This window comes from Phocoena phocoena, chromosome 5 (genome assembly GCF_963924675.1).
Source record: "Phocoena phocoena chromosome 5, mPhoPho1.1, whole genome shotgun sequence".
Classification (NCBI taxonomy): domain Eukaryota; kingdom Metazoa; phylum Chordata; class Mammalia; order Artiodactyla; family Phocoenidae; genus Phocoena; species Phocoena phocoena.
In genome coordinates this window covers 101811170-101838374 of record NC_089223.1, presented here as the reverse complement: position 1 = coordinate 101838374, position 27205 = coordinate 101811170, and the positions used below count along the sequence as shown (strand labels likewise).

The window sequence follows — 27205 nt, the reverse complement described above, 5'->3', positions numbered from 1 at the left end:
ACGTGCTTCATTCTCTCTCTGGAACGCCCTCCTCTGCCCTGCCCCATGTCACCTGGCCAGCTCCTACTCCTATCCAAAGTGTACATGGGCTTCCCTGGTGGCGCAGTGGTTGAGAGTCCGCCTGCCGATGCAGGGGACAAGGGTTCGTGTCCCGGTCTGGGAAGATCCCACATGACGCGGAGCGGCTGGGCCCGTGAGCCATGGCCACTGAGCTGGCGCGTCCAGAGCCTGTGCTCCGCAGCGGGAGAGGCCACAACAGTGAGAGGCCCGCGTACCGCAAAAAAAAAAAAAAGTGTACAGGTGGTGGGATAGGGAGGGTGGGAGGGAGACGCAAGAGGGAGGGGATATGGGGATATATGTATATGTATAGCTGATTCACTTTGTTATTAAGCAGAAACTAACACACCATTGTAAAGCAATTACACTCCAATTAAGATGTTACAAAAACCCCACAAAAACAACTGTACAGGTGGTGCCTCCTCCGGGAACCTCTCACCCTTCTTGGCAGACTCAGGGCTTGTCCAACCCTCCCGCCCTAGGCAGTCCTGGGTCATGAGCTCCTGGAAGGCAGGGCTGAGTCTCATGTTTGATACTCTATAGCTTCTCAGCGAGTTAAATAGTTATCCACTGAGTGTGTCTCCACCAGAATGTCAGCTCCGTGAGGGCAGTCTTTCATAACTGAATTCCTGGCACCTAGAACAGAGCCTGAAATGATTCAGTGTAGTATAAATGAGTGTTGACCACATAAACGAACAAACAAAGTGAAAACGTGAATGATGGCAAGTCCTCAGGTTGACTCCCTCACAGCCCAGGGCTCCCTCACAGCCAGGACCCTCTGGCAATCAGAACCAGCTACGTAATTTGCTGGATCCACTGCAAAAATGAAAATGTGGGTCCCGTGTTCAAAAATTAAGAATTTCAGAACGACAACAGCAGGATATTAAACCAAGGGGGAAAGGGTGTCTCCTGAGTGCTGAGCCCTATGCTACTGCACAAGGGGCTCGCTGTGAGCCCTGCCTGCCCTTTCCTGGGCTCCATCCCCCAGTGGCTCCCTCCCAGCTTCCTGCTCCAGCCCTGATCTCAGCCACGCCAGCCCTTAAGACCTCCTGAGAGGGGCACTGTGGCGGACCAGGTCAGCTTGGGGGGCCTGGGGGAGCAGAGGGAGACGCTCCGGTTGCCCCGGCTCCAGGGAGGATTCCTGGCAGCCCCCAGCCCCAGCTCAGCTCAGCTCAGCCCAGAAGTAGCTCCCCATTCCCTTGGAGGAGGGAGAGAGATGGTCTCTTTTCTTGGGAAGTGGCTCCTGTCTTGTCCGCATCTGGGCATCTCCTGGCAGACACCCAGGTACACCAGACGGACAGACAAACACAGACACAAACGAAAAGGACACCCTGTCCCCCTATTCATAGATCTAGGGACAGGAGCTGCCACCCCCTCCCATCCTCCCCGACCCAACCAGACACACCCGAAGACTGACCTCCAGAGAGAGACAGCAACAGGCAACAGAGAAAACAGACCGTAGAAATACGCAGAGACGAGGACAGGCAGACACTCACGCACACGGACGCGTTCGTCCGGGCTCACCTAGACCTCCGTGGTCCGCTACGGAGACGCTCAGGGGCACCAGAGGAGCGCACTCACCCGCGGGGCCCCAGACGCGCCGCTCCGCCGCGGCCACGCCTCCGCGCCCACACCCTCGGGCCGGCTCTGGGCGACACCTTGCCCCCCATCCCACCTCTGGAAGCCGGCGGGAGGCACCTGTCATCCGGCATCGGCTCAGGGGACAGAGCTGAGGACAGTGCGCGGGTCGGGGAGCGGGAGGACGCGCGGCCATCGGGGCAGGGCTGCCCCCAGGCCGAGGCACCAGGGGCGGGGAGCGGCCCGCGTGGGTGCAGAGTGGGCGGAAGTGTTGCCCCGGACATTGAGGAGGGAGGGAAGGTGGGCGGTGCGAATTAGGGAGGGCGAAGAAGCCGGGGTCAGCCCGGGTCAGCCCGGGTTGGCGGGGGACGGGGTGGGGGGGGAAGGTGGTAAGTGGATCGGGTGGGTACCTTGACCGGGGGTAGGGGGCAGAAGGCGGGAGATCAGGCGTCCGAGGGTGATCAGGACAGCGGGCTGGTTGGCAGAGGGCGTCGGGATTAGGGCAGAGGACAGGGGCAGCGGGTGGGGCCCGGGACTAGACTCAGTGCGGGTCCCTCAATGATGCCCGAGGGCCAGGGGGCGCCTGCCTCTCCCCAGGCGTTTCGGAGCAGCCCGGACAGGGGCTTGTCGGGACCCGCAGCCTGCCCGCCGCCCCAGCTCCCGGCCCCGGGGCCCCCGGAGTCCCCGGCCCCTCGTCGGGGCGCCATCCGCGCCAGCTTCCCGCAGAAGCTGGCGGAGGCGCTGAGCAGCCAGTATGGGCTGAACGTGTTCGTGGCGGGGCTGCTGTTCCTGCTGGCCTGGGCCGTGCACGCCTCGGGCGTGGGCAAGAGCGACCTGCTGTGCTTCCTCACGGCGCTCATGCTGCTGCAGCTGCTCTGGATGCTGTGGTACGTGGGCCGCAGCTCCGCGCACCGCCGCCTCAAGGACACGCACGCCGGCGCGCGCTGGCTCCGCGGTGAGTCCCCGAAGCAGCGAGCCGGCCGGCGGGTGAGTGCCCAGCGAACCCAGCCTGCTCGCCCGCTAGCCGCAGCCCGACAGCAGCTCTGTACCCTTTCCTTCTCTGACTTCTCTCCTTTAGTCTTTTCTGCCTCCATCTTCCTGCACATCTTTTCTGCCCGCCGCCGCCCACCTTCCCTTCTCTCTCTTTCTTTCTTAAGGCTGGATTATTGCCATAGTCTCCTCTCTCCGCCTTCAGGCTCTTGCCTTACATGCCATCGTTGGAACTACGGTTACACAAACCTATTCACATCTTTCCTTGTTTAAAGCCCTGCCATGGTTCCACGGACCCCACGATGGAGGCCACACTCCTTATCCTGGCATTCAAGGCCCGCTAAGATCTGAGCTCAGATGGCCTCTTTAGTTTAATCCTCTCCTTAGCCCGCATTCTGTGCTCCAGTCTCAAAGGCTTTTAGTTCCCATCACAATACTTCATGCTTATCTGCCTTTGCATATTCTGTTCCCTCTTCCTGGAATGCCTCCCACCTGCCTTGCTTTAGGAGATAGGGCTCAGGCCCCACCCCGTGCTCCCCAGTGATGCTTTTCAGACCCCATCTCTCACCCTTTGGGGTTCTGACCGCACTGCTTCACCCCTCACTGTGCCCTGGGAAGGCACTGTGCTTCTTGTTGACACTTCTGTCCCCTCCACCACACTGGGGGATCTCTAAGATGCTCATCTCTTCGTCCTAGAGCCAACTCAGGGCCTGGTATAGAGTGGGTGCTAAGAAAATGCGGTTGAGATGAATGATGTAATCAACGAGTGGATAAATGTTCAGGCAGCGGGGAATAGAAGCACTTGCTAGGTACCCACAACACACTGATTGAAACGTTGTCAAGACAGGAACCCTTCTCTCCTCAAGGACCTTGCACTGTTGGAAGGGAGATAGACATGATGCAGGTCAAAGGGAGGAGGTGGTGGGGAGTCTGTGGAGAAAGCGGGTGCCTGAGAAATCTTCATGGGAGGGGCCGGGTACATTTCACTCTGTGTGGTCCAGACACATCACAGGTCTCTGCTTGAATTCTCATGTTCGATCTGAATTTAAGTCTCAGAGTGTGGCTGTCATTTTCCTTGCATGCTCTTGGGCACATTATTTAGTCTTCCCACTCCCCTAGTTTCAGCATGTGTAGAATGGGAATCACACGTGTAGGACCAGTGACTGCTGGGTACAGGGTGGGCGCCCAGCACACAGTCACTCTCCCTCCCACCCACACTCCCTTCAAAGGTCTGCCCCAAGGACACCTTCTCTACACACCTGGCAGGAATTTCTCCTCACTCCCATGGGCTGCCACAGCTCTCTCTGTTGTAGAGCTCTTTGGCGCTTGTCTATTTCTGCCTTGTCTTATGATTAGTGGATATAAGCCTTGTCATCTGGATGGGATTTTAGGTTTCTTAGGCTCAGGGACTGTGTCTAGTTCATCTTGCCTTTGGAAAAACTGCACAAAACTGCAGCGTGACCCAGATTACTGCTCTGAAAGTAGTTGTTTCAGGGAGGTTCGTGGTTTTGTGACCCTATAAATGGAGTGAATCCAGTGTCATAGCAAACAAGCAAACAAGAATAAAATGTTATTTTGAGGTTGTTGACTTAAACAGGCTAAAACAATATTGCATACAGAGGCTTTTGACCTATGCTTTCCTGTAGTGGCAGGATCCTTCCTTGGTCTTTCCCTCACTTCTTTCCTACTCCATCCTTCTGTCCTTCTTTCTTCTCTTCTTCCCTTCTTCTTCTCTCCTCATCCATCCCTTCCTTTCTGTGTTACCCCTCTCTGTTCCATCCTCCCCCTCCTCCCTCCTTTCCTTTCTCTCGCCCTCCCTCCCTCTCCCTCCTTCCTCTTTTTCTCTCTCCTGCCCTCCCCTCATCCTTCCTTCCTCTCTCCCTCTCTCCTTTCTCCCTTCCTTCCTCTCTCCCTCCCCCACCCTGTTCTTCCTCACTCTTCCCTCCTCTCTCTCTCTCACTCTTTCCAGGAAGACTCTAAGCACTGGGACCCCAGTCAATGGGTGAATGGTGGTGCCATTTCCCAAGACTGGGAAGACAGAAGGAGGAGTAAGTGTGGGGATGCAGAATCAGGATTCCTCTTGTGGATGTGTTACATTTGAGATGTCCATTAGACACCAGGTAGAGCTGGAGCAAATGAGGCAGTGTAGGAGAGCACATAGTAGGTGTTCAGTAAAGGGTGTGGCTGTTTAGACACTCAGCAAGTTACCCCATAATAACATAACTATTCAAGTGAGCTATGTGGATGATGGAAGTGGTGCTGATCCTGGAAGTCTTGGCTTGATGTCTCGGCTCTGTTACCTTCGCCTTTCTGAGTCCCGGTTTCCTCATCAGTAAAATAAGAATACTGGCCACCTCTCAGGGAGGAGCTGGGAGAGGTCGAGTGAAAGCTATTTGCAAAGCACTGTCTATCCCTGTAAATGAGCTGCAGTTTATCAAAGAAGCAAGAGCCTAATTATCCCCAAAGTACCCCAGGAGGCCATAATGCCAAGGGAAAGTGCCTTCAGCCCCAGCAGGGACTGAGAATTTCCCTGGAATCCTAGCTGGAAAAACAGGTTTGACTTAGCTCTGCCCTGGCTTCTGTGATGGTCTTAGAAGTCTGGGGCTCTGAGAAAGAGTCACCCTGTGGAATTCTGGGCACTGAGGTTTTCCAGAGAAAGATTTTGGGTCTTGGTACGGGCTGTGAGGCATTTCTTTGAGCAGGAAAACATTCTGTCCCACCTACTGGGTGTGAGAAAGTGAAGACTTTCTTTGGAACAAAAAATATTGACTAATTTTTAAAAATGAGTGGAAATGATGGATTATTCATCCAGATCCTCTGTTTGCTAAGTAAAGAGATTGATTTCTTCTGGAAGAAGTGGCAGCAGCTGGGATATCTCATGCCAGTCCTGTGTGTCCAGTGACATGAAAACCTAATGAATAGCCATTTCTTCCTGTTAATTACCAGGGTCCTCTTTCTGTTCTGTTTCTGGTCTCTTAAAAGACCGCAGTGGTGAAGGTAGTCCTTTTCCTTGTTCTGGCCTGCCTCAAGCCCAGAGAAGTGTTATTAACACAAAGTCATGGCAATGACGACAGTAAGACTAATAGCCACAGTTATTGAGTGCGTTTGGAATGCTGGTACATTAGAGGCATTGTCCCAGTTGTTTGTCACAGTGAGGCTTTCTTTGTGCGTGTGAATAATCACTCCCAAGTCTACTTTTACGAGATCAGGTTTTTACAAAGTGCTTTCTACTTAAAATGAGGCACATCCATGTATACGACACATTACATCTCTGTCCAGTGCACCATCCTTGGAAAAGGGCTGCTCAGGGCACTGTGTTCCTTATCCCTAAGGGGCTGCAAGTAAAGGGGCAGACGTGAGCTGCTTTTGTAAGATCTGCCCAGGACAGGTGGCTGTACAGGCTGTAGAGATAAAGATTGGGACACAGTGACGGGTTTTAGGAACAGGCGGTCCAATGGGTGAGAAAGTGAAGGTTGCTAAAAGAAATGGTTCCAAGTGCATGTGTGAAGAGAGGCGGGCTGCCATGCAGGATGGTGGCAGAGAGCAGAAGAGGAGGGAGAGGGGAAGGAGGAAGGCTGCAGGACACGAGGATGCAACTGCCCCTGCACCCAGGGGAGCCCACAGTCTAGGAGTGCAGCCAGGACTCACAGAAACCACTGGAGGATGACTGACAGGATTGCAAAACCTGGTGTGCAGTCCTGTGGCAGCGTCTGGTGTGGCCAAGGAGGGAGTGGTCAGGGTGGGCCACCGTGGTATTCCAGCCCACCCTGCTGACTTCGGGGCAGATGCAGCAAGTTCATGAACATGGGTCTGGGCTTCACCTTGTTTCCCTCCTCAGAATGCACGCTCATCTCAGTTTGATCACCTCACTCCTCTGCAGACACGGCCTCTCCAGATACTCCTCATTTCCTTGGGCTTCTGTCCCTGCTCTGGGTATAGTGAGCCCATGTCAGTGTGCCTAGCAATTCTCCTCCTTTCTTTAAAACAATAGTTTTCCTGAGATGTAGTCCACATAGTCTACAGTTCACCCATTTAAGGTGCACAAGCCGATGGTTTGTAGGATATTCACAGAGATGTGCAACCATCACCACAGTCAATTTTTAGAACATTTTATCATCTCAAAAAGAAACACTATGCCCTTTAGCTATCATCCCCCAGACCCTCCCCAGGAATAGACAACCATGGATCTACTTTATGTCTCTAGACTCGCCTGGTCTGGACATTTTTATAAATGGAATCACATAATATGTCATCTTGGCGACTGGCTTCTTTCACTGAGCGTAATGTTTTCAGTCTCCCAGCGGTTCTTGGGGTGGGTGTTATCACCCTCATTTTCTAGACCAGGAAGCTGAAAGGGCATCAGGAGGAGGGTTGAGCCCCTGTCACCAGAAATATACGGACAGAGTGAGAAAGAGAAGAGAGATAAGTTCCTGGCTTCGGGACAGAGGGTGTGATATTAGCAGGTAACAGAGAAGGCAAAACCTCTAACTTCCATTTGGTTTCTGTCCTCTTCATCGAGCAGAGGGACCTTTGGAACTTGCAGGGAACAACAGAGAAGGTGGCCAAGCCCACTGCATGGGGACAACTTTTGTGACGTCGGGGCAGAAACTTTGGTCTGGTTTTGTTCAGCAGTCTGGACCGAGCTCCCATTCTGTGCCAGGCGCTGGCTGAGCCCTGGGGACAGCAGGAGGCTCAGGTTTGGCCCTGCATGGAGGGCTGCAGGAGGGGGCAAAGACGGTGCAGACAATGAGGGGCAGCAGAGCACGATGGCTAAGAGCTCCCCACCAAACCCCACCCCAACCCATGTAGCCTCACTTTTCTGCCCCGGTTCCCTCATCTGTAAAATGGGGAGGATGATACCCCCCAACCATCACATAGGGTTGTATGAGAATCAGTGAGTTTGTACATATAAAATGCTTAGAGAAACCTGTGGCATTTAGTAAGAGAAAGACATTATTATTATTCACTAAATGATTCAGTGTTATGATGTGCAGGGGATGGGTGGATAGGCAGAAGGGTAGCCTGGGGCAAGGGTTTGGGGGTTTAGGGAGAGGTCCCAGAGGAGGACCTTCTGCTTTTGCTGGAGTCTGGAAGTGAGTCCAGAGATGTCAGCAAGATCTGAGTTAGCTGGAACCCTATCTGCAGGCTTCAGATCTCGGTTTTGTGCAGTGGGTAGTGGGGAGCCATTGAGGGTTTTGGACAAAGGGAATGATGTGATCATACTTGTGTTTCAGAATGATCACTCCATCTGCAGGGTGGGACCTGGTTTTCAGAGGAGTAAAACAGGAGGCTGAGAGGTCAGTTAGGAATTAAGTGGACTTAGGGAGAATATGTAGGGTCTCAGAAAGCTACCCTGAATTTTAAAAATGATAAAGAATGCACAGAATATAGAGAACTGAGCATAACGGCAACTCCCAGCAAAATTCTGGAGCAGATCAAGATGCAGGGAGTTTTGAGCAATTCCCTCAGGAAAGGGAGCCATGATCCAGCCTGGGGTCACCGTGAGAGAGTCTTGCCTAACTGCATGCATTATCATGCATGTTTGGGGTTTTGGGATGGGATTTCTGCTCTAGTAGAAAATGTAAACCTGATGTCAGGATTTCAACCTCATGATGTAGCTGCCCAAAAAGCCGATGCTGGTCAGGCATTGTTTGGAAAGGAGGTCAGGCTGCATGTGGAGTGTCACGTCCCCCTTGAGCATCACATGGGTGCCTGCAGGAGGGCGGCCCCAGGAGGAGCGAAAGGATGTCCAGTCCAGGAGAGAGAGGATGTGGAGATGGTGGGGTGGAAAATGCTGCAGGCCCACCCCCTTCAGCTTCAGGTCAGCAAACGAGAGTCACTTCTTCAGGGAAGCCTTTCCCGATGCCTTCAGACCAGGTGTGACTTCCGGGTTGTATGTTCTCATAACACCCTGTTTTCTTCCTAGCACTTCTCAAGCAGGAGATTGTGTCATTCAGTTTGTTTGTTGATCTGACCAGATGGTGAGCTCTTGAAGGCAAAGACCCTGTCTGAATGTAATTACCATTATAACCTGAGCTCCTGGCACAGTGCCTAACATGTAACAAGGGCCAGTTGATATTTGCTGAATCATCAAATGGGTGAATGCATGGATGAATGGATGAAGGAATGAGTGAACCACGGCAGAATCTCCAGGGAAGGGGATGGCAGTTCTGGGAGGCTGACTGCAGTTCACTGTGGGGAAGAGCATTGTAATCTAAGCACCAGCTGGAGATGGAAGGGTGAGCCTCCCAGCCCTGGGCATGTCCAGGTGGAGACCAGATGGCCGCTGGTCATGATGCACTGGGAAGCATCCTTGCATGAGATGGGACATGTGAACTAACTTTGTGGAACCTTCCACCTCTAAGAGCTTACGGTTCAAGATTCTAGACTCCTAGAAGGGATCTGGGAGCCTAACACAGAGGAGGAGTCTCCCCTCTGCCAACACTAGACATTTTAGGATTATTCTCAAGGAATGTGGCTGGGGAACTTTCTAATTGGTTCTAATTCATTAAGTGTTTCTTTGTGGTTGAGTGATGACGATGATGATAACATCCCGTTTATAGAATTTTCTATTTGTGGGGCACTGTTCTAGGTGCTTTTCATGTTATGAATCATTTAATCTCCTCTACATCCCTAGGAGATAGTCAATCTTATTATCCACATTTTACAGATGAGGAAACTGAGGCACAGAGAAATTAAGTAATTGCTCAAGGTCATCAACTATAATAAGTGGTAGAAAAAGGATTTGAAGCCAGACAGTCAGTACCTACTGCTATACTCTGTGTACTGTGTTTTTAGAGCATAATTGATTTTTATCAATATGCAAGGTGGTATTATAAAACCAAGTTTATCAATTGTGTGATTCAATTCTTCTGTGTCATATCTTATGTCTACTAGATCTGTCTAGTTCTGAAATCTTCCACTCTTTTTTTTTAAAGTAGCAGTTAAATATACAAAACAAAAATGATTTTATATGGGCTATTTGATTATTATGTCTTCCTCATACATTATGGGTTTTTTTCATGTGTAGTGATAAGGGTGGAAGGATTCTTTATCCTATTTATTACATTGAACCCTAAATCCCAAGTGGTCTGATATTAATATTGCTGTTCCTTCTTTCTATTCGTTTGCATTGCTACTTCCTCTTTGCCCACCCCTCTATTTTCCACTATTATCACTTAGTTAAAAGTGTGTTTCGTAAAAAGAACATATAGCTAGGTTTTGTTTTTAATTCAATATTCCCATCCCTTAATTAGTGCGACACTTAGATCATTCTAATTGTAATGATTTATATCCCAGACTTTATTATTTCTATTTTTCTTTATGTTGATTATAATGATTTATTTTACATTTTGTTGCCTCATGTGCCTTTTCCACGTTTGCTTTTTGGAGCACTTTGAACATTTTATTGTGTTTTTCTATTCCATTAATGGCTAGATTCCCTTTTCTCATTCTCATAACAAGATACATATTACTCCATTCTTACCTGAAAACAAAATATGCAACATTTCCCCCAGCAAGACACATTGCTTCCCACTCCAAGATCCTCCCACCCACTCTCTATTCCAGTGAGACAAGACCTTTAGAGTATACATTTGTTTCCCTCTTTTCCCCTAGTACCCATCTTTTTACTATGAGAACTTTGAAAGGTTTTTCATCCCTGCTCCCTACTCAGTCATCCCCAATTTTATTCTGTATCACAAGTCTTTATATAGCATGTAAATGACACATTTCCAGACAGTTTATCTTCACCCATTCGGATTTAACCTCTCTTATCTTGCTTTCTTTTCTATTAATCTGTTTATCTACTGGACTATTCACCCATTCACTCATTCATCCATCCATCATCCATCCATCCATCCATCCATCATCCATCCATCCATCCATCATCCATCCGTCCATCATCCTTCCATCTTTTCATCCATCCATCATACATTCATTTACACCCTCCCTCCCTTCCTTCTCTCCTTCCTTCCATTATATGTCCATCTACCTCTTCATTCTGTTGCAAAGTTTGTTGCTCACTATCGTTGCCTCTCCTCTTCGTCTTCTCTCATTGAGAGGACTCTCTCCTAATTCACTGGTTGTTTGGTTAAAGCCCTTTTTCAGGTGAGTTATGTGGATGATATTTTTCTCCCTGTCCTTTTTTTGTCTGTTCAACTGTCCCTTTTTGTCTGTTCAACTGTCACCTTCTCAGAGAATCCTTTTCTGACCACCACCGTCAACCTCAGTCCTCTTCCCTGCTTTACTTTCCTTCATGCACTTAGCACTTCCTGACATTTCTTCTATGTTTATTATTTATTTGTTTATTTTTCTGCTTCCCCACTCAATGTTAAACTCATCAAGGACAGGTACTTTATTTTACTGACATTTTAATATCCCAAGTACCTGGATCATAGTTGAACAACAAATAATTGTCAAACAATTATATTTGGCATACCTTCATATATCTTTCTGTCTTTTGCCCTGACAAGTGGGTGCCATCTTGGCTGGGAATAGGGTTCTTGAGATGCAGTCCTTTCCTTGCAGTGGACTCTAGCTACTCTTCCACTGGCTTCTGGTTTCCCACGATGCAGAAGAGAAGTCTGGGGCCAGCTCATCACTCTATATTTTGTGTACTCCATAATTTATGCAATACTATATGTGTGTATTTTTGTTTCTCCAGCAATCTTACTTGTTTACCTTTGAGCCTCTGGCAAAATGCCTCATGCATAGTATGAGTCCCTAAAATATTTGTTGTACAAATAAATGGATGGAAGGATGGATGAAGGAAGGAAGGGCTTTAAGAGCGTGAGAAGGCACGTGATGTGTTTGTTACAGCTCTTGAAATGTCAGTGGCAAAGATCAGTGGTTCTCAAGGTGGGGTCCCAGATCACCAGCATCACCCCACCTGTGAACTTGTTAGAGATGCAAATTTGGGGGCCCCACCCCAGATCTATTGAATCAGAAACTCTGGGGGTGCGGCCCAGCACACTCTGTGTTGTAACAAGCCTTCCAGGTGATTCTGTTGCAGTTTGTGAGCCACTGCTGTGGACCAATCTCATTTTATAGATGGGAAAACCGAGGCCGGGAGCATGGAAATGACCTGTCTGAACTCCCATGTTCCATTGGTGGCACAGCCAGGTTCCCAGAGTTACAGCCTGTGCCCTTGCCACCCAACCAGGCTGCCTCACCTCATCTTGCTATTTCTCTTTGTAATCAAAACGAACCATGCATTTATCAAACCATTTCAAAGCCCTGGGATTGATTCTCCACTCTTACAAAGTTTCTGATTTCACTGGGGCATTTCCAGGATTTAAGAAAATGTGACTTAGAGTTGTTTCTATAATGCTTTGAGCAATGGAAAGGAGCCAGGCGATTGTATTACTCTTCACTGGAGGCTTCTTAGGCCAGAGCTGTAATATTATAGCTCCCTGTTATGGCTCATGCCCTTCTCTCTTCTCGTGCCATAATTCATGTCAAACACGATCCAGTTTCCTCTGTTCGTGGGAGAGAATGTATGAATGGTGGTTAATGTTGGCCCAGAAGGGTGATTAGGGACTGTAACATCGATCAAGTCCCCACCATCATTATGGTTTTCTTGCTATTTTTTTTCATTTGGTTACGAGTTTCTTTTTAATGTATTTTGCATATTCCTTCCCAGTCTTATTCATATGCATATTTCTTGTTTGTTTAATTTGTTGTCAACTATGCTGGATGTACCATCAGAGAACTTGCCTTTCTTCACTTCACTAGCACAGCCCTTTTCATGCCACTGCTCTAGACCCCTCCCTATCATTTTGAAAAAATAAACTTTCTATTCTACAGACGAATTGCAAAGATAGTACAGAAAGTTCCTGTATACCTTATACCCCTTACTTTTATTATTTAGAGCAGGAATTTAGGATCAGAGAACTGAGATTTTTGAGCAGAACAGTGACACTCTTAGATGGATCATTTTGGGGGGAAAACTTCTAGAGGACTTGTGTTGTTTTGGCCAAACTGTGTTGAATGTACGTCCCTTATCAGACCCTGGAATATGCATGAGGTCGGTCCAGTGATAAACGAGACGTAATATTGTCTCCTACTTTCAGCTTGTGAGGCCGATAGTAGAATTTGCTTTATATATATTTAAAACTTTTAAAATTGTGATAAAATAGACATAACGTACAATTTACCAACTTAATCATTTAAGTGTACAGTTCAGTGGTGTTAAGTACGTTCATATTGTGAATTCATTACAATTGTAATGTCCAACACGCTTTCATCTTGTAAAACGAAAAGTCTGTATCATTAAATAACCCCCCATTTCCCAGCCCCTGGTAGCCACCATGTTGCTTTTTCCCCTATGAACTGAACTATTCTAAGGCATCTCCTAGGAGCACAGTCATGCAGCATCTGTCCTTCTGTGACTGGCTTGTTTCACTCGGCATAATGTCCTCAAGGTTCATCCACGATGTAGCAGGGGTCGGAATGCCTTTCCTTTTTAAAACGGAATCATATTCCATTGCACAGATATTCCACACTTTTTTTTAAAAAAAAACAGGGCAATTAAAAAATAAATTTATTTATTTATTAAATATTTACTTATTTATTTTTGGCTGCATTGGGTCTTCGTTGCTGCGCGTGGGCTTTCTCTAGTTGCGGCGAGCAGGGGCTACCCTTTGTTGCAGTGCGTGGGCTTCTCATTGCGGTGGCTTCTGTTGTTGCAGAGCATGGGCTCTAGGTGTGCGGGCTTCAGTAGTCGTGGCACAAGGGTTCAGTAGTTGTGGCTCACGAACTTTGTTGCTCCGCGGCATGTGGGATCTTCCCTGACCAGGGCTTGAACCTTGTCCCCTGCATTGGCAGGCGGATTCTCAACCACTGCACCACCAGGGAAGTCCCTGCCAAGCTTTATCTGTTCATCCATTGATGGACACTTGGGTTGCTTTCACCTTTAGGCTATTGTGAATAATGCTGCCATGAACATGGGTGTATATGCTTTTGTACCTGCTTTTGATCCTCTTGGGTATGTTGCTGGACGATGTGGAGTTACTGTTTTTAAAATTTTGAGAAACTGCCATACTGTTTTCCATAGTGGCTACACCATTTTACATTCCATCAACAGTGTATAAGCGTTCCAATTTCTCCACATCTTTGCCAGCATTTGTTATTATTTTACTTCTCTCCACACGCCTTCTCTCCCTCCCTCCCTCTCTCCCTCCCTTCCTTCCTTCCTTTCCCACCTCCCCTCGCTCCCCTCCCCCCTCCTTCCCCCCTCCCCCCACCCCTTTTCTTTCTCTTTTTTGGGTAGTAGCCATGCTAATGCACGTGAAGTGGTATTTCTTTTCTTTTTTTTTTGGCCATGGCACACAGCATGTGGGATCTTAGTTCCCTGACCAGGGATCGAACCACACCCCCTGAAGTGGAAGCATGGAGTCTTCTCACCGGGGAAGTCCCTGAGGTGGTATTTCCTAGTGATTTTCATTTTCATTTCCCTAATGATTAGTGATGTTGAGCATCTTTTCATGTATTAATTATCCATTTACATATGTTCTTTGGAGAAATGTCTATTCAAATCCTTTGTTTATTTTTTTTATTAATGGTTAAATTGTAGTTCTGTATAGAGTCTGGACCCTCACACCTTATCAGATATACGATTTGTGAACATTTTCTCCATTCTGTGGGTTGATAGTGTCCTCTGGTGCATAATTTCTTTTTCATTTTGATGTAGCCCAAGTTACCTATTTCTTACTTTTGTGGCTTGTGCTTTTGGTGTCATATCCAATAAGTCACTGCCAAATCCAACATTATAAAGATTTCCCCCTATGTTTTCATCTAAGATTTTTATAGATTTAGGTCTTACATTTAAGTCTTTGATTCATTTTGAGGTAATTTTTGATATACTGTGAGGTAAGCATCCAGCTTCATTCTTCTGCATGTGGATACCCAGTTTCCTAGCACTGGTTGTTGAAACAAATGTACTTTCCCCATCGAATTGTCTTGGCACTCTTGTCAAAAATCATTTGACCATTTATGTGAAGGTTTAATATAATTTATTTTGAAATGATATTAGTGCATATTAACACTTATATGTGTGTATTTCTACCCATCCCCCTCCCCCAATTTAGGTAGTATCACGTTGTTTGCAGTCATTACTATCATCCTGGGATGCCTGAAAATTGGGTACTTCGTTGGATTTTCTGAATGTTTATCAGCCACAGAAGGAGTTTTCCCTGTTACCCATGCGGTACATACTCTGTTGCAGGTAAACCACACGACGCTTGTTGCTTGTTCCTTGTTGCCTGGATTCCTGTTAAGTGTATCCCAGGGTATATAAAACGGTCCTTCAGCTGCCTGCACTGTAGAGTGGGACGGTGTCCTCTTGGCCATTTTTGTGGGAATCTTGAGTGGCGGAACTTACACTGATGAAGAATCGGGAAACTCTGCCAAGTCAGAGTCCACCAGAAAAGGCTCTGGGGAGTTTTATTTAACAGTTTTATTGAGATATAATTCACATACTATACAATTCACTGATTTAAAGTGTACATTTCAGTGGTTTAGTATATTCATAGGGTTGTGCTACCATTACCACAGTCCACTTTAGAGCATTTTCATCACCACCAAAAGAAACTTTGTGCCATTACAGTCCCTCCTCTGAGTCACTGAGACCTTTTCTTTGTTCATTTGTTCTTTGCTTACTTGTGGATTAAATTCTTTAGAAATGAATGAGGGGTTCATTCTCAGCCTTGGTCAACTTGGTGTGGGTAAGAAATAAGGATTTGATATATAATTTGAACCTATAGCTTAGAATCAGAAAAATCTCATGTTTGAAAAAAACCTTAGATGGATCTCCAGTGTAGCTTCCATCCTTGGCAGAAATCCCTGGAAATGGCAATCAGAGTTGAGATAACAGTAAAAGTAATAAGTAGTACGTCTATAGGACTTTTGCAAAGTACTTTTCATTTTCACTTCGTGTAGTGCTTTCAACAACTCCACGAGAACAACTGTCAGATTGTCACACTAAGGAAGGAGAGGGGACAAATGACTTGCCCTAAGTCACAGCCAAGATGCCATGATTCTTTTTTTTTAATTGAAGTATGGTTGATTTACAACGTTGTGTTAATTTCTGCTGTACCGCAAAGTGATTCAGTTATACATATATATATTCTTTGTATATATATATATATATACACATTCTTTTACAGACATATTGAATACATTCTTTATATATATATATACACACACAATCTTATATATATATATATATATATATATATATATATATATATATATTACATTGTCCGTGGTTCTTCTCCACAGAAGTCACCCAGAAAGACCATGAACTTGGTCCAGGCATACTGTCATTGCTCAAAATATTTCTGCATTCCCGATTTAGGAACATCCTTCAGGACCAATTTCTCACCTCCGAATGCCAAGGATGCCATTTTTAATCTCAGTCTTTTATCAGAAAGTGGTCTCCACTCTGCACCCAGGTGACTGCCAGTCAGCTCTTGGTGACCTTACGGTGTTTCTTGAGATCAAACACACTCTCACAAGTGAAACTCTGTGAGAGACGAGCCTGGTAGCAGTTTGCCTCTGCGGGAGGAACAGGGTGGCAACATCGGTGGAACAGGGTGGCAGCTTCCAGGGAGACTTGTTTGAACGGGTCGCCTTGCGTTTTGAGGGTTGTTAAGGGCTGAACTGTGTCCCCTGCATTCAGATGTTGAAGTCCTAACCTCCAGGACCTCACAATGTGACTGTGTGCAGATAGGGTCTTGATGGCAGTAATTAAGACTAAATAAGGTCATGAGGGTGGGCCCTAGTCCAATAGGACTGGCATCTTTATGAGAAGAGGAGGGAAGGACACAGACACACAGTGTGAGGACGCTGAAGGGAGGTGGCCATCTGCAGGGCAAGGAGAGGGGCCTCAGGAGGAACCAACCTGCCAATACCTTGATCTCGGACTTACGGCTTCTAGAACTATGGGAAAATTAATTTTGGTTGTTTGAAGCCATCCAGTCTGTGGTACTTTGTTCTGGAAATGCCGGTAAAGGAATACAAGAGTTAACTGGTTATTTATTCCAGGGGCGTCCAATCCCATGATGACAGTCTTATAGTGATGCCGGTGACAACATGGAAAGCCTTAGGGGACCAGAAAGAACTTCCTTCCTCCCTCCCTCCCCCCTTCCCCCCTTCCTCCCACCCCTTCCTCCCTCCTTCCACTCTGCTCTCTCTCTCTCTCCCTCCCTGCCTTCCTCCACATGGGGCAAAACCCTGTGTTCAGTACTGTGAGTCCAGGGTTGAAAAGCCGTGGTCTGTGCCCCATGGAGGTGTCAGAGCGGGAGACAATCACCAAAACAGACTCTGTCCTCACTGTCAATGCTTTGACATAATCGCCTAGAGGGGGTGCCAGGAAGGGCCTCTCACTAGCTTTGGGGTGCGGGGTGGTTGTCAAGGAGAGAGGGGTGTGGTGTGTCAGACACCATTACAAAGGACATCTGGGGCTGTGAAGTCTCTCCACCAGATGGGGGGAAGATGTGTGGCCCGCGGGGGAAGGTGAGCAGGGGTGACGGGCCCGGACTGGAGCCATGGTTTAGTGTAGGGCTTATAAGCATGCACTCTGGTCAGACTACCTGGCTTTGGCTCACACCAGCAGTGTGACCTCGGGCAAATGTGTTAACCTCTCTAGGCCTCATGGGTCTCATCTGTAAAAATGCCTCCTTCACGGGGGTCGTTGTGAGGATTAAGGTGCTGTGTGTAGAGCACTTTCCAGTGAGCGCTTGGTCAAGGCTGACAACCACTTAGCAGCTTTGACTTTACCTTGAGGGCAGTGGGGAGCCATTGAAGGTTCTTGGCAGAGGAAGGACCTGGACAGAAGTGAGTTTTCAAAAACCGTTACTTGGTGGGTTGGGGATCTCTTTCTTCCTCATTTAAGGCATTTGGTCAGTAGGTCAATTAATCAATCTTTCTATACCTATTGGACACTTACTACGTGCATTTGTGACGTTAGATGATGGGAGAATACAAAACATTACTTTCTGAAACATACTATTTATTTTTAAATTGTGGTAGAGTACATATACCATGACATTTGCCACCTTAGCCATTTTTATGTGTATGGTTCAGCAGTGTTAAGTATCTTCACATTGCTGTGCAACCAATCAGCAGAACTCTTTCATCTTGCAAAGGAAGTTCTGTCCTCTTTAAACACTAACTCCTGATTCCCACCACCCCTAGCCCCTGGCAACTGCCATTCAACTTTCCATCTCTATGAATTTGACTATTTTCTGTCTCTTTGAATCAGACAAGTGGAATCCTACAGGATCTGTCCTTCTGTGATTGGCTTACTTCACTTAGCATAATGTCTTCAAGGTTCATCCATGTCGTAACGTGTCAGAATTTTCTTCCTTGTTAAGGCTGAATACTATTCCGTTGTGTGGATGGACCACGTGTTGTGTGGACACTTGGGTTACTTCCATCTCTTGACCATTGTGAATAATGCTGCTGTGGATATGGGTGTACAAATATCTTTTTGAGACCCTGCTTTCAGTTCTTTTGGATTTGTACCCAGAAGTGGGATTGCTGGGTTGTATGGTAATTTAAAAAATATTTATTTAAAAAATATAGTATAACATTACTGAAAAAATTGAAAAAGAGACTAAAAATGTGTCTGTAAGCCCATTAACTGAAATATTTGTGGCTGTTTTTATGTGTTCCCTCCATTCTTTGTACTCAAGTGTACATTCTTGGCAAAGTTCTACATGTAAGGTGCAGAATTTACTGTTTTGAGTGTCTCACTTAAAAAATCATTTTTGTGTTGCTATGTAGTCTTTATCAAGAATCAGTTAAGTGGTCCTCTAACTTAGAATTCATAGATAAAAGCTAATTTACTTCAGTGTTTCCCTGTTGTTGGGTTGAATGTCCTCTTTACCAGGAGTCACTACTATCTGTTTTTTAAATTGTTAGATGTTTCGAGAATCATGCCTGAAAGTGTTTTCCAGAGCAGGATAGTAAATCTTAGGTGAAATGATGTGGAAGAGAGAGTATGTGTAAGTGCAATTTCTTGTGTGTTGTTTGATTTTCTTTTTTATGACACTTAATTGAAAATGAAGGCTAAATGAGACAAATTTATAAAGTGCCCAACTGTGTTCGGCACGTAGTAGGTGCTCAACATGTGTTTGTGTCTAAATAAGGCCCCAAATGCTTTTAGAGCTCAGAAAGTGCCTGGGACAGAGGAGGTGCTCATTCAATGTCCACACATGAGTGAGTTGAGAGCAGAGAGATTTTACTGTAAAGGTATCTGCTCCAGGCACTGTTCTAAGTAGTTGACATGGATTGTCCTATTTCACTGCTCACAACACCCTCCAAGGTAGGTTCCACTATCATACCCATTTCATAGATGGGAAAATAAACCTGCCCAAGGCCGAGAGAGCCAGGATTTGCACACGGGTCCGATACAGCCCCCATCCTGAGTTGCTACTAGTGACTGCGTGGCCAGGGGCCTGGGCAGCGTATATAACAGAGTGAAATAAAAGACCAGCTTGAATTAATTCTGTTCCTCATTTAAAGCACTCAGAATCTGGTTTCTGGCCACTGACGTAGTAACAGTTCAGTGAATATTTCTCGAATGAAGCCTGATAAGGATGACATAAACACATGAACAGGGGTTATGGTAGGCAGGCTGCCACTCCCCAAGCCCCGCCCCATGGCAGGCTCGTCACTATTTCCTCCTAAACCTGGAGGCCTCCATCTGGTTCTCACGGCAGTGCCCCTGCAGCACTGTTCCCCCCAACACCCCCGGGAATGGCACTGCCACCTGAGATTAGGCTAGTGACTTGCCATTTTGGGGCGGGGGAGGTCACTGCACTGACTTTTCCAAAATTTTTCACACCTTTCCCTTAGGTTTTATAGCTTCTCAAGGGTGCAAATACAATGATGGCTTTCCCATTGATGTATCTTTTTTTTCTTCCTTTATTTCCATTTAGGTGTACTTTCTTTGGGGGCACGCAAAGGATATCATCCAATCTTTCAAAACACTGGAAAGGTAAAAATCATGGGTAATTGCTTACGTGTTGAATTTAATGTTCATTTGAAACAAACAAAACTCATCACTGCCGTCTTGATTGGGGTTTTTTTGGGGGGGTTTGAACTGACTTTATTATTCTGTAAATGTGAATTTTACAAAGCGCTTTACAATGAACGATCACATCTTCTTGTTTGTTTGTAACGGATTTCACCTCCCGAAACGGCTCTGAGCACACTGCAAGCCCTCGGTTTCCTGGTCGCTGGCGGACGCTGTGTCTTCTGAGTTATGATACGGTGTCAGCCGTGGCGAAAAAGCAACAGTCTGGACTCTGCTAACTAGCTTGCTTGGGTTTTAAATGAGACCGAATCTCCTCTCCATTCTGACAAGCAAAGCCTTCATTTGTGGCCTGGGAAGGGGACCCTCTGCTTTGGCCTCTCTGGGACAGCTCTGGAAGTAGGGTGTTGTGGGTTGGATTTCACTTCTGCTGTCTTAGAAACTTCCCCTTTATGAGCTTCAGTTTTTCTCATCTGTAAAATGGAGATAATAGCATAGCCAACCTCTGGGGACTGGATGAAATAATTGATGTAAAGCTTGTTCCTGGCATAGAACAAGGACTCAGTAAGTGTTGGCTCTATTATTATCTCTGATCACCTCTCCCTCGAGATGATTGTGAAGATCAAGGGAGAGAATTTACAGGATAAGAGGGTGAATTACCTAAACGCATGGTATGATTATCATGTAAGAAAGCCTCTGTGCACACATACAGGGGAATCAAGGGATGACTATTTGGTTTCTAGAAAGATCCCTCATCATATAAACTGTCAGTGAGGAACAGAAAAGTCCCCCAGTACCTCTTGAAATGAAATCTGCTATTTAAGAGAGTGACTTATATAAGACCACTGGTTGGAACTATTTTAACAGACTATTGAATTAGAAATAACTTTCATCAACCTCATTACGCAAAAAGGATCAGCTTCGACAAGGAGTGAGGCAACTATTGAGCTCCTACTGTGCGCAGAGCCTGCTGCCAGGCACTGGTGGTGATATGCAGAGGTAATGGGCCGAGCTATCCAAGCATCTGAGCATCATTCCAGGAATGTGCAGCCTGTGCTCTCCCCTGTGCAGCCCCAAGCAGTGGCCTTGGCAGTGATCTTTAACTCCCATCTTAACACGAGAAGCCACGCCTCCTGGCAGAAGGCGCCACTGCTCTGCCTCCAGGGGAGGAGAATGGACAAATGCGGTCCAATGGATAAGTCAGGGACAAATGAAGTCCAGGCCCCGATGACCCAGCAAAGGCAGCTTTAATTGTGCCTTAGGGCAGGACAAAGACTTCCACATCCATCCTCACATTTAATCCAGGCTCCGCCAGGGTAACTATGGTAACTATTCTTCTCTGCATTAAATGGATGTGGCAGGTTAGGGGACTTAGCTGGGTCTCCAGAGTGCAAGTGGCCAGCTGGGGATTCCCATCCAGTTTCTCCCATTTTGTGTGCTGGACCAGGTCACCTGGTCCTCCTTCCATCAGTGAGCCTGGGCTCCACTCGCAGCTTGAGGACAACACTTGCTGATTTTGTTCTGGGGCATGGGTTTCACTTCATCTATTCCATAGACATTCTTTAAAAAATGTCACTTTTTTTTTTCCTGATAAAACTTGTAAGGGTACAGTGTAATTAAAAATCATCATAATGCCACTGTTATGGACTGAATGTTTGTGTCCCCCCCAAATGCATATGTTGAAGCCCTAACCCCCAACGTGATGGTATTAGGTGGTGCCTTTGGGAAGTAGTTAGGTCATGAGGGTCATTAGGTCCCACTAATTCTCCATGATGGGATTAGTGTTCTTAGAGGAAGAGACACCAGATCTCCCCCTTCCTCGACTCCTGCACCGAGAGCACCCAGAGGAAAGGCCACGTGAAGACACAGTGACAGGCAGCCATCTGCAAGCCAAGAAGAGAGGCATCACCAGAGACCAACTCTGCTGGCACCTTGCTCTTGGGCTTTGAGCCTCTAGAACTGTGAGAAATAAATATCTGTTGTTTTGTTATAGCAACCACAGCTAAGACAGCCGCTACCCAGAGGTCACTACTATTCACACTTTGGTCTGTTTTCTTCCAGTCTTTTTTCAGTGAATAGATATATATATTTTTTTCTTTTTTCCTTTTTACAACTGTGGTCCTGGTGAGGCTCTCTTCCTGACTTTCAGGTGCTGCCTTCTTGCCATGTCCTCACATGGCCTTTTCTCTGGGCAGGGAGAGAGAGACCTCTCTGGTGTCTCTTCCTCTTCTTATAAGGACACAAGTCCTATTGGATCAGGGCCCCACCCTTATGACCTCATTTAACCTTAATTACCTCCTTATACCCCATCTCCAAGTACAGTCACATTGGGGGTTAGGGCTTCAACATATACATTTTGAGGGGCCACAATACAGTCCATAACACATCTTGTTGGACATCGAATTTTTCTGAAAGTTTTTGTTGTTATTATAAATAGTACTGTGATGAACATCTTTGGCTAAAAATATTTTTGAACATCTCTGATTCTTTTCTTTTTTTAAATTATTTTATTGCAGTATAGTTGATTTACAATGTTGTGTTAATTTCTGATGTCTAGGAAAGTGATTCAGTTGTGTATATTCCTTTTCCATTACAATTTATTGCAGGATATTGAACATAGTTCCCTGTGCTATACAGTAGGACCTTGTTGTTTATCCTCTGGTTATTTTCTTGAGTTAAATTCCTAGAAGTAGGATTGTGGGGATAAAGGGTGAGATGTTTTCGACAAATGTATATTGGGTAGTTTGACCTACTGGGAACTCCTGGCTGAATGAAATGGGCTTTCCCATTCATAAAGCATTTTCTTTTACATGTGTTACTTATGAGAACCTCTCACAGTAGCCCTGTCAGGGACAGTAGGTATGATCATGATCCCACTTTGAGATGAGGAAACTGAGAAATGAAGTAAATGTCCAAGGTCAGGCAGCTCGCCTGTGCATAGCTGGGTGGGATCTGAATGCTGACTTTAAATCTACTGCTATTTCCATGGAATTGCAGTGGCTGCAGTGGCCAGCAGGGTTTGCTGGGTGAAATCTTTCTCTATGATTAGTTGACATCACAGTATATTAGATATATTGGGATTAATAAAATATCATTAAAATTATTTTCACCTGTTCCTTTTTACTATTCTTTAAATGTGGCTACTAAGAAATTAAAAATTACATATGTGGCTCACATCAGTGTCTTGCATTATCTTTTGGGGGAAAATGCTGTTCTAGCCATGTACGCAGACATTTCCCACCAGGAGTTTTCATCTGAGGGAATCCTAGAGGACTGGGGCCTAGTCCTGCCTTGGCCTTGCTTGTTGAGCAATTGGAGACAAGTCTCTCCCTGTCTCTGGGCCTCTTTCCTAAACTGGATAGTGAGTGGTTTGAACTAGATATGCTTATAACTTGATTTAGCCTGTTGTTTTTTTTTTTTAAATAGGGCAAAGTGTTAACCATTTTTGAGTTACCACCTTTCAGTTTTTTTTTTTAATTTGTTTTTTCGTTGCATTGGGTCTCTGTTGTTGTGCGCAGGCTTTCTCTAGTTGTGGTGAGTGGGGTCTACTCTTCGTTGTGGTGCATGGGCTTCTCATCACGGTGGCTTCTATTGTTGCGGAGCATGGGCTCTAGGCGCGTGGGCTTCAGTAGTTGTGGCACGCGGACTCAGTAGTTGTGACTTGTGGGCTCTAAAGCGCAGGTTCAGCAGTTGTGGTGCGTGGGCTTAGTTGCTCCACGGCATGTGGGATCTTCCTGGACAAGGGCTCGAACCCATGTCCCCTGCATTGGCAGGCGGATTCTTAACCACTGCGCCACCAGGGAAATCCCACCTTTTAGTTTTAGATTTAGATGTCTCTAGAAAAATTGGGAGGTTTGATAATTCAAAATGTGCATGGCAACAAAGAGCTAGAGCCAAGTTGGGGTTGTTCCCTCCAGATGGGGGGGTGGCTGCTCAGTTAGCTACAGTCCCCAGCACTCCCTAATGTTATCCCAGGCCTGCTTTAGTCATTGACATTTCTTGCCATGCCCTGGAGTTTTTAAAACTTCCCTCTCCTGGACTTACCCTTTTTTCTGATCTTTCGAGCCAATATTCCACTCTCTGTGCTTTTAGTACATACAAGGACTTTTCTCCTGGTGTGAGAATTCCTCTTACTGGTTTGAGTCCTTTACTTTTCTCAAGAGTGAAGTTTCGAGGAGCAGCAGTTCTGAAAAAAGACCTGGAAACATAAATTGAGATTAGAAAATGGCTCACAGAACCCTTCTTCATTGTGGTCTGGGGTTATCGGATCCAAGTGTGAGAAAGGCAGCTTGGCATGAGGAAACAACGCCTGCCTTTAGTTGGTAGAACAATTTCCAGATCAAATCAACAGGAGGCTGCCAGCTCGCAGGGAGCGTTTGTGGCAGAACAGCCAGCAGCTGTGGGCGGCATTAGTATTACCTGCTCAGGTTCAGTGGACCTGGGATGAGACAACGCCATTTGGACCAGGAAAGAGGAGAAGAAAGGGGAGCTGTGTGCATTATAAGTAAAAGAAAAGCCAGCCAGCCGGAGGCAAACAGCATTGTCTGCATTTGTCAAAGGCTCTATACAATGCCTCCCAGATGTCCCGGGGAAGGCTGGCCACAATCTATAGCAACTGGGCAAGCATGAGGGGCAAGCAGATGGACAAACAGCTGACTCAGACACCCGCAGGCGGCTGTTTCCTTCCCCACTTGTGCCTGGACACTGGGAAGTTGCCAAAGGAAGCTGGAGTTCAAATGAGGAAAGACTTTGCTTGCAGTTGCTCATGGGAACCCCAGGGGGTCATCTGGGGTTAAAACTCAGAGGAGAGGCAAGGTCAGGGTTGAGGACCCAACTGTACCATTCTTCCTGTAGGGAGATTATGGACAAGGGTGCTCTTGGTTACATGGGGAGGGGGCTCACATCCTCCGGGCCTCTGCTCTCCAACTGAGAAGTGATCAGTTACACACAGGTTTCAAGGAATTCCTCTCTCAGATCACCTGTATTTGCTGCACCTGCTCCATGCAAGGCCCATTGTTAAGCACCCTGGAAGCTACCAAAGTGAATACATCTTAAACTGGCAGCCATGGGGAATCTTTGGAGGTTTTGAAACAGACGGTGACTCCATTGGAACCATATTCCCCCAGATCCCTCCTCTGTTCTCCAGAGTCCAGAGTCCACCCTCCATGTCATTTCTTTTCTTCTTCTTTAGGAGGCAGTGTGGTCAGAGGCAAGGACAGAACTCTGAGGTCAGACGAGAACAGCCTTGTCGCTTCCTAACTTTCAAACCCCCAATGCAGCTACATATTCTATTTGTAAATAATATGGCCTAATTCCTGAACCTATCCAAGACTCCAGCAGCTCAACAGTGTCGTCACAGAGCAGGGTCTTTCTATGTTTCCACTCTGCCACCCTCAGGGGGTGAGGGTTTCATCCCATGCTTGTTGCTTCATGGTCACAAGATAGCTGCCAAAACTCCAGCCTTCGTGTCTGTATTGAAGGCTGGGAAAAAGGGGGAGAAGAAGTAGGCTTTTCTCATTCTGATCTCTTCCATCAAGAAAGCAAAAGCTTTTCAGTAGTGCCCAGTAGACCTCATCTCACATCCTACTGGCCACAGTGGCCATGCTTAGCTTCAAGGGAGGCCAGATGGTGAGCTTCTGGTTTGTTTTGGTGTCTTTAGAAGTAAGGGGTAAGACAGAGGGCGTGGATAATGATCATTGGGTTGGCAACCCAACAGTAAAGGCGTACCCAGTTCTCCAGATTTCCAAAGTAGTCCTTTCATCTTTCCTTCATTGTTCTATTCCCTTTTGGAAGAAAGGGTTTGGGGTATGGTGGGGTAGGTTGCCCGTTTTTAGTAAATTTCCATCCCTGTATCCCTGCTTCCAAGACCCAGATTTTTATTTGTTTTGTTTTGTCCTGTAGACAATGAGTTGAGTACTGGCAGGTTCAAGATTAAGGCAGGATGCCAAGGTTGTGGTTTTGGAAGGTCCCATAGAACTGCCAGACAGGGGACCCTCAGGACCAGAGCCTGAGCTGCCAGATGAAATCACAATCACTGCTAAGAAGGAAGCTTGTGTGTGTGCCCGTGTACATGTGTGCAATGTCTCCATCTCACCTCACGGGGCTAGGAGCTTCCCAGGGCTGCTCAGGAAGTGAGTCCTTGTGTTTTTCAGGTTTGGGGTGATCCACTCAGTGTTCACCAACCTGCTTCTTTGGGTGAACAGCGTCCTGAATGAGTCAAAGCACCAACTTAACGAGCACAAGGAACGGCTCATCACCCTGGGCTTCGGGAACATAACAATAGGTGAGTGGTAAGAGTTGCCCAGCTGCCATCTTGGAACAGCTTGGAAACCTGCAGGGACCAGAATGTCCATAGATGGAGGTACAGGTTTCAAAGACCTGCAGGGTCCACCCAATTCAACATCGGCCAGACAATCCTCTGTTGTTGAAAATCTTTCAAAACCTCCTAAGTCTCTCATCCTGCTTCCATAAGTAGGGTGTGCTGAGCATAATTAAAGGTTTCTTCAGTGACTCAGGGACTTGTCAGATCCAGGGCTCATCATTTTGATCACCATTTCTCATGGTCCAGTTTGGTATGGAAATGAATGTCTTTGTTTACAACCTTGGAAGATTGGTGGTTGTTTCTGTTTGTGCTTTTAATTAAACCTCTATTACCAGTTCTTTCTACTAAAAGTATAGCTTTAAAAAATCCATAGAAGTCTAATGGTATGTTGTGGTTAATTGGTTTTCGTTCATTTGAAGTTTTATTTAACTCTACTTAGTTTATAATTTTGGCCCATCTTTATTCCCCCCTTGTTCCTATTGGAGCGCCTGTCTCATGACTCTTCATTTTCTTCCAAAATTCTTTAGCATTTGTGACCTGTTGCTTCTATATTAGAGCACTGGGGTTGAGAAGATTGTGGGGTAGAGGAAGGTGCAATGTACAGGGGACTGATGTCTCAGGTTTGGGTCTTGTTCCCATCACCTTCTAGCTGTGTGACCTTTGGAAAACATTCAACCACTCCGAGCCTCCCTTTTCTCTTTTATGAAGTGAAGGGTCTTGAACCATGTACTTTCCATGAGTCCTTCCAGCTTTAATGCAATGCACATCTATCCTCTCTGTACAAACCCCGGTCAGTCCCAGAGAGCAACTTTAAACCCGTTTCCTCACCAGTGCGGTGGGGATGACAAAATTAGGGGGGCACACTACATTTCTTCACCACCCCTAACAAGCAGCCTGCTCTTGGGAAGGCCATTCTCTTTGGGACCCGTCTCCTCACTGGTATCAATAACAGTAACAGCAGTGACAACAATAACAAAAAGTTTTGTTAAGCATTTTCTGAGTGGCTGGCACATTAAACTCTTGTCCCAACACTCTGAGGTAGGCAACAGTGACCTCATTATATGGGTGAAGCCATTGAGCCAGAGAGAAGTTAAGTGACTAACCCAAGATCACACAGCAGATGGACGATTGAGCTGGGATTTGAATTCCAGCAATCTGGCTCCAGAGACCTTGGTGAAGATGGGATTAGATTAATTTATAAAAAAGGACTCTGTCAG

At 46.4% G+C, this 27205-nt stretch overlaps 1 protein-coding gene across 1 annotated transcript in view; it reads left to right on the top strand.

The window, feature by feature from the left end:
* The first annotated feature begins 2196 nt into the window (after nucleotides 1–2196).
* The window catches only part of OTOP1 (otopetrin 1), a 42247-nt gene continuing 17238 nt past the window's right edge, over nucleotides 2197–27205 (top strand). Inside the window, exons 1-4 of the mRNA XM_065878189.1 lie at nucleotides 2197–2590; nucleotides 14715–14851; nucleotides 19572–19630; nucleotides 25819–25949. Of these exons, the coding sequence (XP_065734261.1) occupies nucleotides 2197–2590; nucleotides 14715–14851; nucleotides 19572–19630; nucleotides 25819–25949 (721 nt within the window). The remainder of the gene's footprint in view (nucleotides 2591–14714; nucleotides 14852–19571; nucleotides 19631–25818; nucleotides 25950–27205) is intronic.